Source organism: Neurospora crassa, linkage group I (genome assembly GCF_000182925.2).
Source record: "Neurospora crassa OR74A linkage group I, whole genome shotgun sequence".
Lineage (NCBI taxonomy): Eukaryota > Fungi > Ascomycota > Sordariomycetes > Sordariales > Sordariaceae > Neurospora > Neurospora crassa.
Window position 1 is genome coordinate 7302910 of NC_026501.1, and position 13196 is coordinate 7316105.

Here is a 13196-nt window from a genome sequence, read left to right on the forward strand (position 1 = left end):
TTCCGGAGCGAGCAAGTAAAGAGAATTTAGTATTAGTGTAGATGTGTGCTGTCTTCTATTATTGACTACCAGTGTAGGTACCTCTAAGGTATGAAATGTTGGGGGGGAATCTCTTAAAACAAAACGAAGAAAAAAAAAAAAAAAGAAAAAAAAAAGGAAATCTACATCAACTTCAGTCCCATGGCTCGTCCGACATCAAGTATCCCATAAACAACTGGAACGCATTAACAAAAAACATAAACCCATAAAATCATGCATGCTTCTTCTTCTTCTTCTTCTTCTTCGTCTGCTTCTTCTTCAACGCCCAACAAAGTTTTGACTCCTCGCAATAAACGCCGAAAAACAAGGGGGATATCTGATTATTGATGACGCCGAGGATGTTGATGGTGATGCTTGTGTATGTGTACCTCTATGTACCTCTATGATTGTGTGTAGTAAAACAACCCCTGATTTTATTTATAGAGAGGATTTTTTGGCGACTTGATCGTAAAGGAGAAGGGAGATGGATTGATCCTCCTTTTTTCTTTGTCGTCTCCTTCACTCTGCGTTTGTATTGCGCAATTGCTACTTCATGTAGCGAAGCGAGTGATCCGGATCAGTCCCTCATAAAGACCGATCCATTTGTGGAAAGAACGATTGAACCGTTGCTTAGTACCTAGGTAGACAGACCGCTCAAGGGTTGCTAACATAAGACCTCGCCCTCTCCAACGCCAACGAATCATGAACAAGCGGCGCATTCGGATCGACAACGTCTTTCTGGTTTTCAAGATCCGAGGTTTGCGAGCCATCCTCGTCATCGCCGCCAAAAGCGTACTTGGATCTCTGGCGGATGCGAGCACCAAACTTCCAGAAACCAAAGGGGATTAGACAGCACAGCAAACCCAAAAAGGCCAAGAAGGTCGAGGCCCACTGGTCGCCCATGCGGTGGTACATCTGCTCCGTGAACAAGACGGTGCCGGCACCCCAGAAGGAACGAATAAAGGTCTTGGCGGCAAGCGCCGAGGCAGCCTGGTGCTGGTACGAGTCGACGAGGTAGTTGTTGGCCGAGTTGTAGAGAAAGATGAAACCAAAACCAATGGGGAAGCCGGCGAGGCAGGGACCGACCCAGATCAGGCGCGGGTACGAGGTCCAGGCGAAGATGAAGAGGCCGATGGGGATGAACCAGCACGAGACCATCATGGGGATCAGACGAATCTCGGCGGGGGGCTTGCCGTTGTACTTCTGGACTTGCGTGAGGTAGTGCTTGTTAACCAAGGGGGCGCAAAGGGCAGAGCAGATGACGCCGACGGCGAGCGGGATGAACATGAGGCCCGTTTGGCCGTGCGAGTAGCCCTTGCCTCCCTCGAAGACGACAGGGTAGGCGACGAAGAACATGTACAGCAGGCCGTAGAGGACCGACATGTAGAGCGAGATGAGCAGCACGATGAGCTCGCGGAACAAGAGCTGGAAGGGCCGGATCAGGAAGACGCTCATGCGCTCCGAGAAGGGACGCTGGTCCAGATCGCCCTCGGACACGTATGAATTGTCACCCGTCTGCTTGCGGAGTTTCGCGGCCCGGCGACCGAGGATAGTCGGGGCGTAGGTTTCCTTGACGGTAAAGGAAATGAGGACCCAGACGACGAAGGCCAGGATGAGCTGGATCCAGTAAAGCCAGCGCCATCCAGCGAGACAGAGCCAACCACCGACGAGAGGACCAACTGAGGATTGCCAAGTCAGTATTTGCTAGAGATCGGTATTCTAGAACAGTGGATAAAAGGGATCCATAGTACAGAAACTTACTAGCAGGACCAATAAAAGGAGCAGCAGAGAAGGCAGCCATGGGGACACCACGCTCCTCATTCCTCCACAAATCGGCAAGAGTACCACCGACCAGGGTCATGGGCGCGGAAAAGGCAATACCATCGATCAAGCGACAGACAATGAGTGTACCGATATTCTTGGAAACGGCGCAAGGAATGATAAAGACGACGGCGAGGAGAAGCGTTGTGGCATAGATGATCTGTCTTCCATAGACTTCGGAAAGCGGAGCGAAAACCATCGGACCTGTGTCATATCATGTTAGATCTCGGAGGATAACCCAGATGGTTCCATGTTGTCTTCTTCTTCCCAGATGGAGAAACTTACCAACACCGAAACCAACGACGAAAACGGTAATAGGGAGGAGAGCAGCCTCGTGGCTGATGCCAAACTCGTGAGCTACACTGTCGACATCGGCAGTGATGACGGAGGAACAAAAGGCGACGACGAAACAGGTAATGGCGACCACCATGGTACAGTACCACTTGTATCCTTTCGACCAGTTCTTTGGGTTTCCAGGGTCTCCTTCCGCAAATGTGACGAGCTTGTAGTCCTGTTGTATCTCTCCTCCTTCGGGGATCTTTTCCTTGGGCGGTTGTGGCGCCCCAGCCGCCGTGGGCGCTGCTTGTGTTGTCGCCATGGCGATGTCTCGTGGTGTTGGTGCTACTATAACAAAAGCTTGTTGTTGAATGAAAGAGGGCTAGACTGTAGTCGACAACGGTCGTGTTGGAGGGGATTATGATATTCGGCTCGGCTCAGGGGTAAATCGATCGATCCGGTTGGTGGTTTACCATGCAACGGGGTGTAAACACTGGAATATCTAAGAGAGACTGAAAGAGAAAATGAATGATGACCCCCACTGGACGGTCAATCTGTGTTGATTATCTGCTATAGAGTAGCGAGGACCACTTTCGTCCCGGGAAAGGCCCGTCCGTAATATTATATGTTTTCCATCTCCCTAGATACGCTCATCGTCTATCGCGTACCGTCCTCGCCCTTGGTTCGGGCTTACTCGGTAATCTGCATGATGTGGAATCTCACTACCACCCTTGCGTAGATCATAAACAAAAGAGCCTCGTGCTCTCGCCGTCGTGGTTATACGGTACGTACTGTCTGCTGCGTAGGGGTAGGTGTAGGTACTCCTGTATTGTACCATTACGGACTCGCTTCTTACAGCGAGCATATCTCGCGGTACGTTTTTGACGCCCTACGGCGTGACCCAGAACTAACCAATGAAAGTGCCCAATGGGCTGAGATAGGTGCTGTCGCCATTGCGGCGGACAGTCCTTCCTGATGGTTATCGCCATGTTCCTGGTGGCGACGGTGGGCCCCTTGAAACAAAGACTTTGGGAACGGTCATCCCAATCGAGTCAAAATCGTCATGCAGCCAGCTGCCAGAATCATGAGGATTGCCAAGAAGAGATTGCTGGTGTCGAACTCTTGTGCAGGTCATTCCACGTTTGCTGGAACCGGCCGAGTTCGGCCCCAGTTTTACAGGCGGGAAGGGAAGTGATTGGCCGGAAGGCTCGGCATCGCGAAGTTCTCATAGACGCGACGAACTCGTTCGCCCCTTTGAACCCTCGACCTGTTTTAATACACTACTCCAGTGTCCCTGCCATGGCCAGAACTGGCGATGAATGCCAATTGTACTTCTCTGATTGATACCCAACTGAATAGAGGAAGTATGTTCTCGGTTGGGATCCGTGATGCCTTGATCACTCGATTCAGCATCATCGAATTGTCGGAGTTTCGAGCTCATCCTCCTCTCGGTCCACTGTTGATAGGAGAACTTTCCTCTCGAATAGTGGCATCCCCGAGGAAGTGGACGCTTGACCGCGAGAGGGAGGATTCTCTGGCCACAACTCAAGGCCCACTAAGTCATTGCTCCCATGATACAGTGAGAGGTGAAATCGGTGAAAGAGGTTTCAGGGGAGGTGATGAGGACGGTAAAGCAGCGTTCTATCGCGCCTCTTAGCGGCTGCTTCAGATGTATACAGTTCCATCCGGACTGCAAACCCGCCAATAGCTTCGGCGTTCGCAACAAATGACTTCGGAGTTGGCCCCTCCATCAACTCCATGTTTGCGCGTCTAGTTTGGCTGGTGCTCGGTGTCAACCGCTGGGATTATGCCTACACACTCAAAGGCTTGTCGACCTTGTTAACTGTTTCCTTGTCTTTTTATTTTTGTTTTTGCATGGCCGGCATGGTCGGAACTTGCCTTGCGCCATCTGGCCATGTTAAGAAGCCCCATCCGGGAGACCCTCGACGGAGAGACCACTGGCGAGTTCGGGTGTGCCGCTTTGGCCCGATTGGAATAAGGCCGCTTTGCCCTGTGACCTCATCCCTGCGGCCCTGTCACCGTTCCGCTTGTCGAATCCGGGCCCGACCCTCCGATCCACTTGACCCGAAGAGCGACCAAGACACCGGATTGCGGCTCCGGACGACGAATGCTAACGAGGATTTGCAGCGGGAAGCGTTTCGGTAGGAATCCGTACTGTGTCATAGGGCTGTGTACATGATACCTACAGTACACGACGTCGGATTGGCCTGCTGCTGTGTTATTGATGGCGGCCGCTTGGTAGGTAAAGGAGTGTAGCTCGGTGATACTCTGCTGTTCAGCGAGATGCTGCTGCTCACTCACGATTTTCATCCATCATTATGCTGTATAGATGGGGAGTAGGAATCCGCTGAGACGCCATCACCAACGGCGAAACATCTAGTGGGATACATGCAGTTGCAGTGCTTTTTGTTGCAGTCTTTTTTGTTTGATCGAATCTAGCTCGGCGCTTCATTCTGTGAGCCTCTGTGTCAAGCTGTGATTCTTTTTGGTCGTACAGTCGCAACGGTTCAGTTGATTGAAGACCTTGCCTACGACAATTCCAAATGTGCGCCGTGATCGACAGAGCGAGGTCACGGACGAGTCATTACGTAAGGCCCCGGTGGGGCAAGCCGGGGTCCTTGCATTTTCCAAAATTTGGAAACAAGAGAAAAAAAAAACTCCGACTTCGCGACAGCGAGTGGATCCGAGCTACACAGGATGTAGTGCCGAGCAATTTGCGGTTGCCCAACGGTTCAAAGGTACGTACACCAGTATGGTGTGGCATGTGTTTTCGCTCACGTGATGCAGCCAATACTTGCACCCTGTCTGACACAGAAGTTCATGATCTTTTCCCAGTGTCCCAGCCGAAACTCGATCTCTTTAAGATGTTCACATGGCCACATTTGCGATAGATCACTATCAGATGAAACCAGATTTAACATACTCTCGGAATGTACGCTGAAGACCCAACGACACAACATTCCGATGTTTTCGATATTCCGTAACACTCGAGCACGGTGGTGAACACCTTCGCAATTGCCCTGCGGCCCTTTTCTCTCGCTTCTCTCCGACGCGACCAAGCGGACCAGCAACATCCATCGAGATCATTCAATAAAGTTGTTTTCACGGCCCACTGACATTCCACTTTGACTTCAACACATTGGCTGCTCGTTTCGGATCAGTCTCATTCGATCGGCTGGCCGCTGGTTTGTCCTCGACCGACTTTGCGCGAATTCTCGACCCACGCGACTGGATAGACCCTGTCACTTCAACGGTGTCACCTCGTTGGCAGCTCGGCTTGGGCTTGAGTTTTGGTTGTCCTCGGGCCGTCGCGCCCACGGGCAGACGCAACTGATTCATAGCGAACTAGGCAGTCCACGAGCGCCAAGGTCGCTGTCGCTCACAACAGTTCGTTGGAGGTTCTTTTTCGCTTCGGTGCGTTATTCCACAGGCCAGCCTCCCAGTCTGGGTCTCTACTTAGCACTATCGAGATGAGTCAACGAAAGCTCCCAGAAAATGCCTCCTCTCGCTTTCTATGAGTGTAGGGTCCAAAGGGTTATGAAATGAACAATATAGCAAAGTTGCTGGATAATTGACGGCGCTGCTCCGTGGCAGATGGTTCTCTGACACTCAGTATTAACGCTGTGTACTTTTCATGAGCTGGAGTTGTAGTCATCATAAGTGCCTCGCTGGTCCCAACATTACGACACTAGGTACCCAAGACGGGCAGTATCAGCTCACAACATTCGCAACCTGAAACCAGCTGAACGAGCTAGACAGTCATGGCTCCAAATCACCTCGCTGTGCAGCAAAGTCACGCACTTTCGTATTGCCATGACTCCATGTCTGCCAAGGTCGACGACTTCCATACACAGTGTGATCTACTGTGAATCTGTACTCTACGTACGATGAGAGGGATCAAGGCCCTAAAACAAAAGATGTGGACCTTCGGAATAACGAAGCGAAAATCCACCTCGCATGCAGGTTTCGTGGGTTGCGGCTCTGCGAAACAACATGGGTTCTGGAAAATCGATAGGGTGCAGGATCCGTACCTTATCGATATGTAAGTCCCTTCGAGGAAAACCAACACCAGAAGTCACATATTTTCAAAGTTGGCGGAGGTTATAGTGTGGGCAACGGATTGGCACCAACTTTGACATCAACACCAAGGATCTCGCTCGCCATGAGGTCGCAGGTGTACAGAACGAGCTTCAAATGCTCAGGTGCTTTGAGGGGACACAGAATGTGTAAACATCAACCTTAGGTAAGTCTAAGATTACCTCCAGGTTTGATTTAACACACGCCATATCATGATAGACAGCACATCGCCCAGTAGTTGGAGGTCTTTGGGAGGCCATTTTGGAAGATCCTCCCATCACCAAGGAGATAAGCTCCTGCATTCAGGTTGCAATGTCTCTTATTTCCGGCTCCTAGATAACCTTACCTCTACCCCAACGTGGATTAACATGCACAGGACGATGGATCTCCCACGCGTTTAAACTGACCGGATGTGACGGGACGATCCGGCACAGTTAGTTTGCGGTACTAGTAGGTCTTATGAAAATTTTCACGGTGGACTTTTTCCCCACGATTCGGCTGTTACTATAGAAATTTTGCGGGCCGTACCCAAAAGCAACGGACCTCGGAAGGGTTGCCACAAAACGGTGACATTGAATTTTCCAAAGGAATGCGGAGCTCGTGGCTGGTTACATATACCTACAAGTAAAAGGAGAGTGACTGTGGTTGGTGAAAGCTATCAGATCCTGGCAGAAATCGAGGTTATGCGCAACCTATCCACATTGGACATCAGGTTCCAGGTTTTACTGCACAACCATAGGTAGCTATAACTGCCTTCCTCTCTGTGAATTTTTTTTTTTTTTTTTCCTCGGCCCATCTTCTTCATCGCAGTTTATATCACATAGGTGACATCATATCACGCTTCGAGATGTCTGTAAATAGGACCAAAACCTCCTCGTCCGAAACGACCAGGACCGCGAATACCCACAAAGATCAGCAGTCTACAAGTGTTTGAAGCTTGTGTGCATGCATCAAAATGTATCTAGAACCGCCAGTGGTTGCAATGGGCAGGCTGGTGAGCATAGCATATCGGTCAACTAGGTAGGTACCTACGCTACAGTGGTTCTTTCTTAGGTGCTCTATCTAACACTGGTTACCCCTTATACGGACACTCGATTAGTATGACCGTTTCTGTTGTACCGAGGGGGAGAATCCCGACAGTGTATAATATCGTACAGTATTCCTCTTCAGGCCTGACCAAGACTAGGGAATTCACGCAGTATCACTTTAGTTTAGTTTCTGTCTGCGTAGGACCTCCGATCCAAGCTATGCCACAAACTGTTTATCAAAATTCCAGGGCAGGTCTGATCCAGTTCACCTTTGTCTTTGATGCTAGGTTACCTACAGTTAGGGTCTTACTTCGCCATACCTAGGTATCCGACCTTTAGTTAGGTTGAAAGTAGATATTGCAATGTGCGTATGTCCCTGTTTTGTTACCATGTTGGGATCCTCTGTCAAAGTCGTGGATAATGCGGTGTCAACAATGAAGTCGTCCGACGTTCGAAGCAAAATACGAACACTAGCAAGTCTCTTCACAGTGAGCATTTTACATAAGGGCAGCATACAACGGAGTCCGGTGTCGGTTTGAGAACTTGTTTTTTGATACCTACCCTGGATGGGGCCTATGCTAGCCCGTCCTGGCGCCACAAGAACACCGTCAAGAAGCCGAAAAGATCACATCAGTTCGTGCCTTCCTCAGTCGACACAATTACGCTAGGGTTTGGCCATTGTCATTAATCAGCAGACATAGAAATAGGCTGGGATCAGAAACGCCTTAGCCTACAGCCCAGACGTTTCAAGCTAGGTAACCAACTTCCTAAGGCTGTATCGTGTTCAGCTTTAGCCTTCTTTATCGAAGCCTTCTGGTAGTTCCTATCTTTACTGTATGTACTTCACAAGTTTACTGGTGGCACTCTCATATCAGGATCATCTGGCTGCGCGAGGAGGATGTGCTCGTCGTTTCTTGTATAGGTAACGAAGTGGTTGGTAATATAGGTAGACAGAGGTCGGTTTGACTGGCCAGCATTGCTAATGGACTCTCTAGGTCTTCAGAGAATCACTGCCGTACACAATTCTGAGCCGGTGATGAAGGCCATTTGTTTTCCAGGCGGCAGGCAGCGTCATAGTAGGGCTACCGTGCCCTTGAGATATTTGCGCTTCAAGTGTCCCACGAGCCCACGTGGAAAGTCTGCTGTTGGTCGTCTCAGTGGGTCTATCTTTGAGTCAACTACCTAATGGGTCTCCCGTCTCAAAATGGGCTTCCCCGTATCCACTCGTCCTGTGCCTGCTTCCGGTTGTTGTGTCAACATTTAGCGGCAGGCATGCTCATCAGGACTAGAGTCGTCTTCTTCCCCTTGGCGCGGTCGAGAGTCTGAGGTGTTTCTAGCCTAGACGAGTACCATTCAGGTCCACTTGAGGTACAGTGAAGTGACTAGATACTGGCGATTGATCACCAAAAGCACTTCCTCGGACGTCAGGCAGCTTCCAGAAGTTATTTGCTGTGACGGGACTGGACTGAATGATGACGTCGATACCTACCTCTAGGCAGAAGTGAAGTTTAAGGACAGGAGTCACAGCCGCTGTCTCTACTGCATAGTAGGGGTTCTACGCTTCTGTACGGCGGTTCAAGAAGTGCGGGGAACACTATTGTGAGGCTAAGGAAGTGATCAGCAACTTTAATTTGTGGACACCCTTGAACATGTACAGCCAATGAGATTCCCCCTTGTGCGACATTACGGACAGTCCGCGTCAATGTAATTCCAAAATTTCCATTCACCTGCCTTAGCAGGGACCGTGCCAAATGCCTGCCGTTGCCCGCGCATTTTGTTAGCTGCGCTGAGGTATTGTGGTAGTCACCGTCCCGTGCGTGACGAGCAATTTCTTTCCACCGCGCAACAACTGAGGTGTTTGGACAAGTCTTTGGGGTTGCAAACCTCGAACCACCCTCTACCAATTCTTTTTTTCCGGCCGCCCAGCCTCAGCATCCAGTCTCGCCATTTTTTCCACCTCATAGACAGACAAGCGACCATGCCGAGGCCTATTGAGGCGGACGTGCACAGCGCGTTCATGGAATTCCGCAACGCAGGTATTTCACCCTCTCCGTTACGCCATCCTTACCGCCCGCCATCCTTACCGCGATCGTTACCAATCGCGCGTTGTTACATCTTACATTTGATACTATCGGTGACAGTACCATACACCACCTGTCGCCGATGAATGATGATCAAGGCTGACTCGTCTCTGGATGGCTCCACCAAGCAGACGAAAAGTGCATGTCAGTTCAATGCCTCTTCTGTCACCAAGTCCGCGCAAAGAACACCACCAGGCAGAAGCAGCATCTGGCTCAGTGCACCCAGTACCTCGCCCAGCACCCCGAGGCCGCTGCTGCCATCAAGTCTTCTCTGGAGCAGCATGCGCAGAGTCATGATGGCTCCACCGCCCACGTCTCGGGCGGCCACGGCGGCGGCGGCGTCGTCTCTCATGGTCCCGGCAGTCACGGTCACGGTCACGGTCACGGCCACGGTCATGGCCACGGTCCCGGCCAGGACACCGGCGGTAACAACGCCAACCTGACAGCCGGTAGCCAGATGCAGAACCAGCATCCGGCCGCGACTACTGCCGGCGCGTCCAGTGTCTATCCCGAGCCCACGTCCCTTGACCCGCACCAGCATACCAATCTGGGCTTCACCCCCAATGCTCGGATTAACGGCACCAGCACCCCCCATGGCACCGGAACCCCTATTCCTCAGCATATTCGCCCCATGTCGGGTGCATCGAGTGCTCCTCCCGCCAAGCGCCAGAAGACCAAGCAGACCAACCCCAACTTGCCCGAGATTCCTCTTGCAGAGGTCCATGCGGCCTTTGTCGAGTTCCAAGCCAAGGAGGGTGACAAGTGCCTGTCCGCCAAATGCATCTACTGCAACCAAGTGCGTGCGAAGAACACGTCCCGCCAGCGCGAGCATCTGCTCCAGTGTCCTGGCTATCAGGCCACCATGAAGGACAGGATCCCGGCCAACAACCTTCTTCACCACTTTGATGATGACGATGTTGCCGCATCGCTCGCTCTGCCCACCCCCACTCTTGAGCTCGACTTCCGGATGAGCATCCGGGTCAAGCCCAAGATCAACATTGGTAACGGCACCTATGGCCGTCAGAGCTGGATCTCTTGCATTGGTGGTCAATGGGCTGGTCGTTGGGGCAAGGGTAACGTCCTGGTACGTAATGCCGTCCATCCATTGACTGGCTCAGCTTGGTTTTGACATTTTGCATGCTAACATCTCGTGCTTTTCGCAGGCTAACGGTCAAGATACTCAGACCTCTTTTAAGGAAACAGAGACGAAGATCGATGCCCGTTACCTGATCCAGACCAACGACGACCATCCTGCCCTAATTATCTGCAAGGTCGAGGGCTGGTGGGTCGGCGAGAAGGAGATCATGGAGCGTCTCCAAGACCCGGTTGCCGCAGACAACGTTGCAGCTAACCGCTACAAGCTGCGTGTCACGCTAAAGCTTGAGACGGGCGATGAGCGCTACGAGGAGCTCAACAGCGGCGTCTGGGTCGGCAGTGGTTGCCGCCGCGGCGCCGAGATCGTCTACGACGCCTACCGCGTCAACTGATTGGGACCTGGGAGGACGGAGGAGGACTGACGAAAGGAGTGCGTTGATGTAATGCCCCTACTGCGAAAAGTCATGCTGGATCAACCGAGGCAGGACACTCGGTTTGAACGACTTTGAGCGATCACCTTCTAATGCTTCTGTAAATGTTTATTACGGCGGTATGGCGTCCCAAACAGTGTTGCCCACTGAGACCAGAGTCACGCTTGGCTATGTTCCTCAGAGGTATGTGACAAAGAGGCTGCTTGTCCAGTGACTGGCATGTCCTTATATACAGATAGTCAAGCCATGCGTCTCGAATCACTTCCTTGCGATGCCTCCTGATTTTTATTATGTGTGGTTTTGTTCTTTTTGTTCATCTTCTTTTTTCGTCTTCTTCTTTTGCTCTTATATTTGTCTTTTGTTGTTCCTATCATAACCATTTTTTGCTCTTTCTATACCAGCACACTACCCTTTTCGACCTTTCGATGGCCAGTTGATGGTAAATCCCTGGAGCCATAGATCCAGTCAGAGGTACTGGACTTGCTATCAGTTCATTGCATTTATCAACGGACAGCCTTTGCCGCATCTCTTGCGCATGTCACCCACTCGTTTCCGTATCCTCAGGCTAGTGCCTCAGCACGTCAAGCCGACTCCAGGGATGAAGGATAACCGATCTCTTGACGACACGGTACCGTCAGCCCGGGAAAGTCGTGCAGATCATGTCATCCTTCTGCACAATTCTTCAGGCTAGATCAGTACCGGTTCCGGATATATTCGGCATATTTCAACGTTGTTGAGTCCGGCGCCTTGATCCTTGCTCGTTACCTTTTCTCGTTGGTCCAGCCATCGTCGGTATTGTCAGCTTTACGGAGCAACATCAGCCTCATCAGGTCTCATCAACTCCCAATCGCAGTATTTACCCTAACTGCCACAACATCGCCCAAAACATCTTACTCAAGCACGACTTTTGAGGTTGTCAGTTGCTGACGAGAGACGTCTGGTCACCATATACGGCGGCAAACTTAACGTCTTTCCCAAAGAAGGGTTACGTTGAAATGTCATTCATATCTTACCTCGATGTCACCAAACGGCTGGGAGTGGTCAACCTCTTACCATTTGTGACCGTCATCTTCGGTCATCTATGTTACGCCCCACTGAATACCTTTACGTCACTATCGCACACCGAAATTTACATACCGTACTATCCAGCACAGAAACAACATATCCCCCCGCCGTTGGGGTCGTCAACTTCTCTCTGCTAGACTACGGCGACGTATCATGGGATCAGGTCACGGGAGACTAATTTCTCAATCTATTTCTCGTATGGATAATAGATTCTCACTGTAGGCGATGCCTCCTTCGTGGGTGACATCAACTGGCCAGGAATCAGCGAAGAGAAACGCCACAGCGGTAACAATTTGGCGGGAAATGATCTATCCTGGGTAACGCCAGCGCGGCTCTACGACTGGCGCTACCGAGCGCTGCATGGCTCAGTTGTAGTCGGCAAGCTACTCGTCGCCCGTTACAACAGCAACTCACCAAACTATTCCTAATATGCAGCATGCACGACCGGAGGCCGCCAGGGGTTGAGAGCAATCCAATACGACGCCAGCAGCTTCGATGGCGCTCTCATCAGAGCCCCAGCCTGGGACATCTTGCACCTCATGCCATGGATCTCCAAGATCGCTGCCCAGCAACTCATCACCGCTGCAAACGGCAGGCTACGCGCTACGCAGTTATCCATCCTCGTCACCGAGGTCCTGCGCTACGCCCAAGACCGCGTCCAAGACAACATCATCAGCCAATCCGACCAATACCGCTTCGCCATATCCAAGATCATCTGCTCCTGCCCCTCCCGCTGCCTCACTCGCGCGCAAGCCGACACCGCCGGCAATATATTGGGCAACTACATTGTCAAAAGCGATGGTCGAACCGGACGATTTACAAATGCTTCACCCTCAGCTAGCTTTGAAGAACATTGGTTTGTCTGCTTCGACCCTGACGCCTTCCTCGCCGAGTACGAATTCAGCTACGAGCGTTATTTCCTCGACAACTTCACGTCCACCCAACCCCCCTACACATGGCAAAAATACTGGAACCACGTCCATGCCGTGCTGGACTCAGAATAGACAAACCTGGGCCAAGCTACCGCCAACCACTTCGGTGCCCTTTCCTTCCACCGAAATCACGGTGGGGAAAATGATCATGTACCATGGCCTCGCCGACGGCTTCATATCGCCCAAGGCGTCGCTAGCCTATCACAACACGACCATTTCTTCTATGAACATATTTTGAAAAAAAAAAAAAAACTCGCTCTTGGTTTTCCCTAATTCAATGTCCCGAGCATGCAACACCGATACTTCGGCAACTGGTTAACGCTCCTTGGGACTATAGCGTGCCGGGGCAGG

General features: G+C 51.3%; 3 protein-coding genes across 3 annotated transcripts; 2 read left to right on the forward strand and 1 right to left on the reverse strand.

Moving 5' to 3' along the window:
• Positions 1 to 18: 18 nt before the first annotated feature.
• Positions 19 to 2827, reverse strand: NCU00754 (multidrug resistant protein). The gene is made up of 3 exons (XM_959058.2): positions 2125 to 2827; positions 1780 to 2043; positions 19 to 1697 (listed from the first exon to the last, which is right to left on the reverse strand). The coding sequence occupies exons 1-3, from the start codon at positions 2435 to 2437 to the stop codon at positions 673 to 675; spliced, it is 1602 nt and encodes a 533-aa protein (XP_964151.2). The 5' UTR covers positions 2438 to 2827; the 3' UTR covers positions 19 to 672.
• A 6374-nt stretch (positions 2828 to 9201) lies between these two features.
• NCU00753 (hypothetical protein) lies at positions 9202 to 11120 on the forward strand. Its single transcript, XM_959057.3, has 3 exons — positions 9202 to 9277; positions 9454 to 10406; positions 10486 to 11120. Exons 1-3 carry the CDS (start codon positions 9220 to 9222, stop codon positions 10807 to 10809), a joined length of 1335 nt encoding a protein of 444 aa, XP_964150.3. The 5' UTR covers positions 9202 to 9219; the 3' UTR covers positions 10810 to 11120.
• A 1332-nt stretch (positions 11121 to 12452) lies between these two features.
• NCU00752 (hypothetical protein) lies at positions 12453 to 12917 on the forward strand (the record flags this gene model as incomplete). The annotated part of the gene is made up of 1 exon (XM_959056.3): positions 12453 to 12917. The coding sequence occupies one exon, from the start codon at positions 12453 to 12455 to the stop codon at positions 12915 to 12917; it is 465 nt and encodes a 154-aa protein (XP_964149.3).
• Between the last annotated feature and the right edge of the window lie 279 nt (positions 12918 to 13196).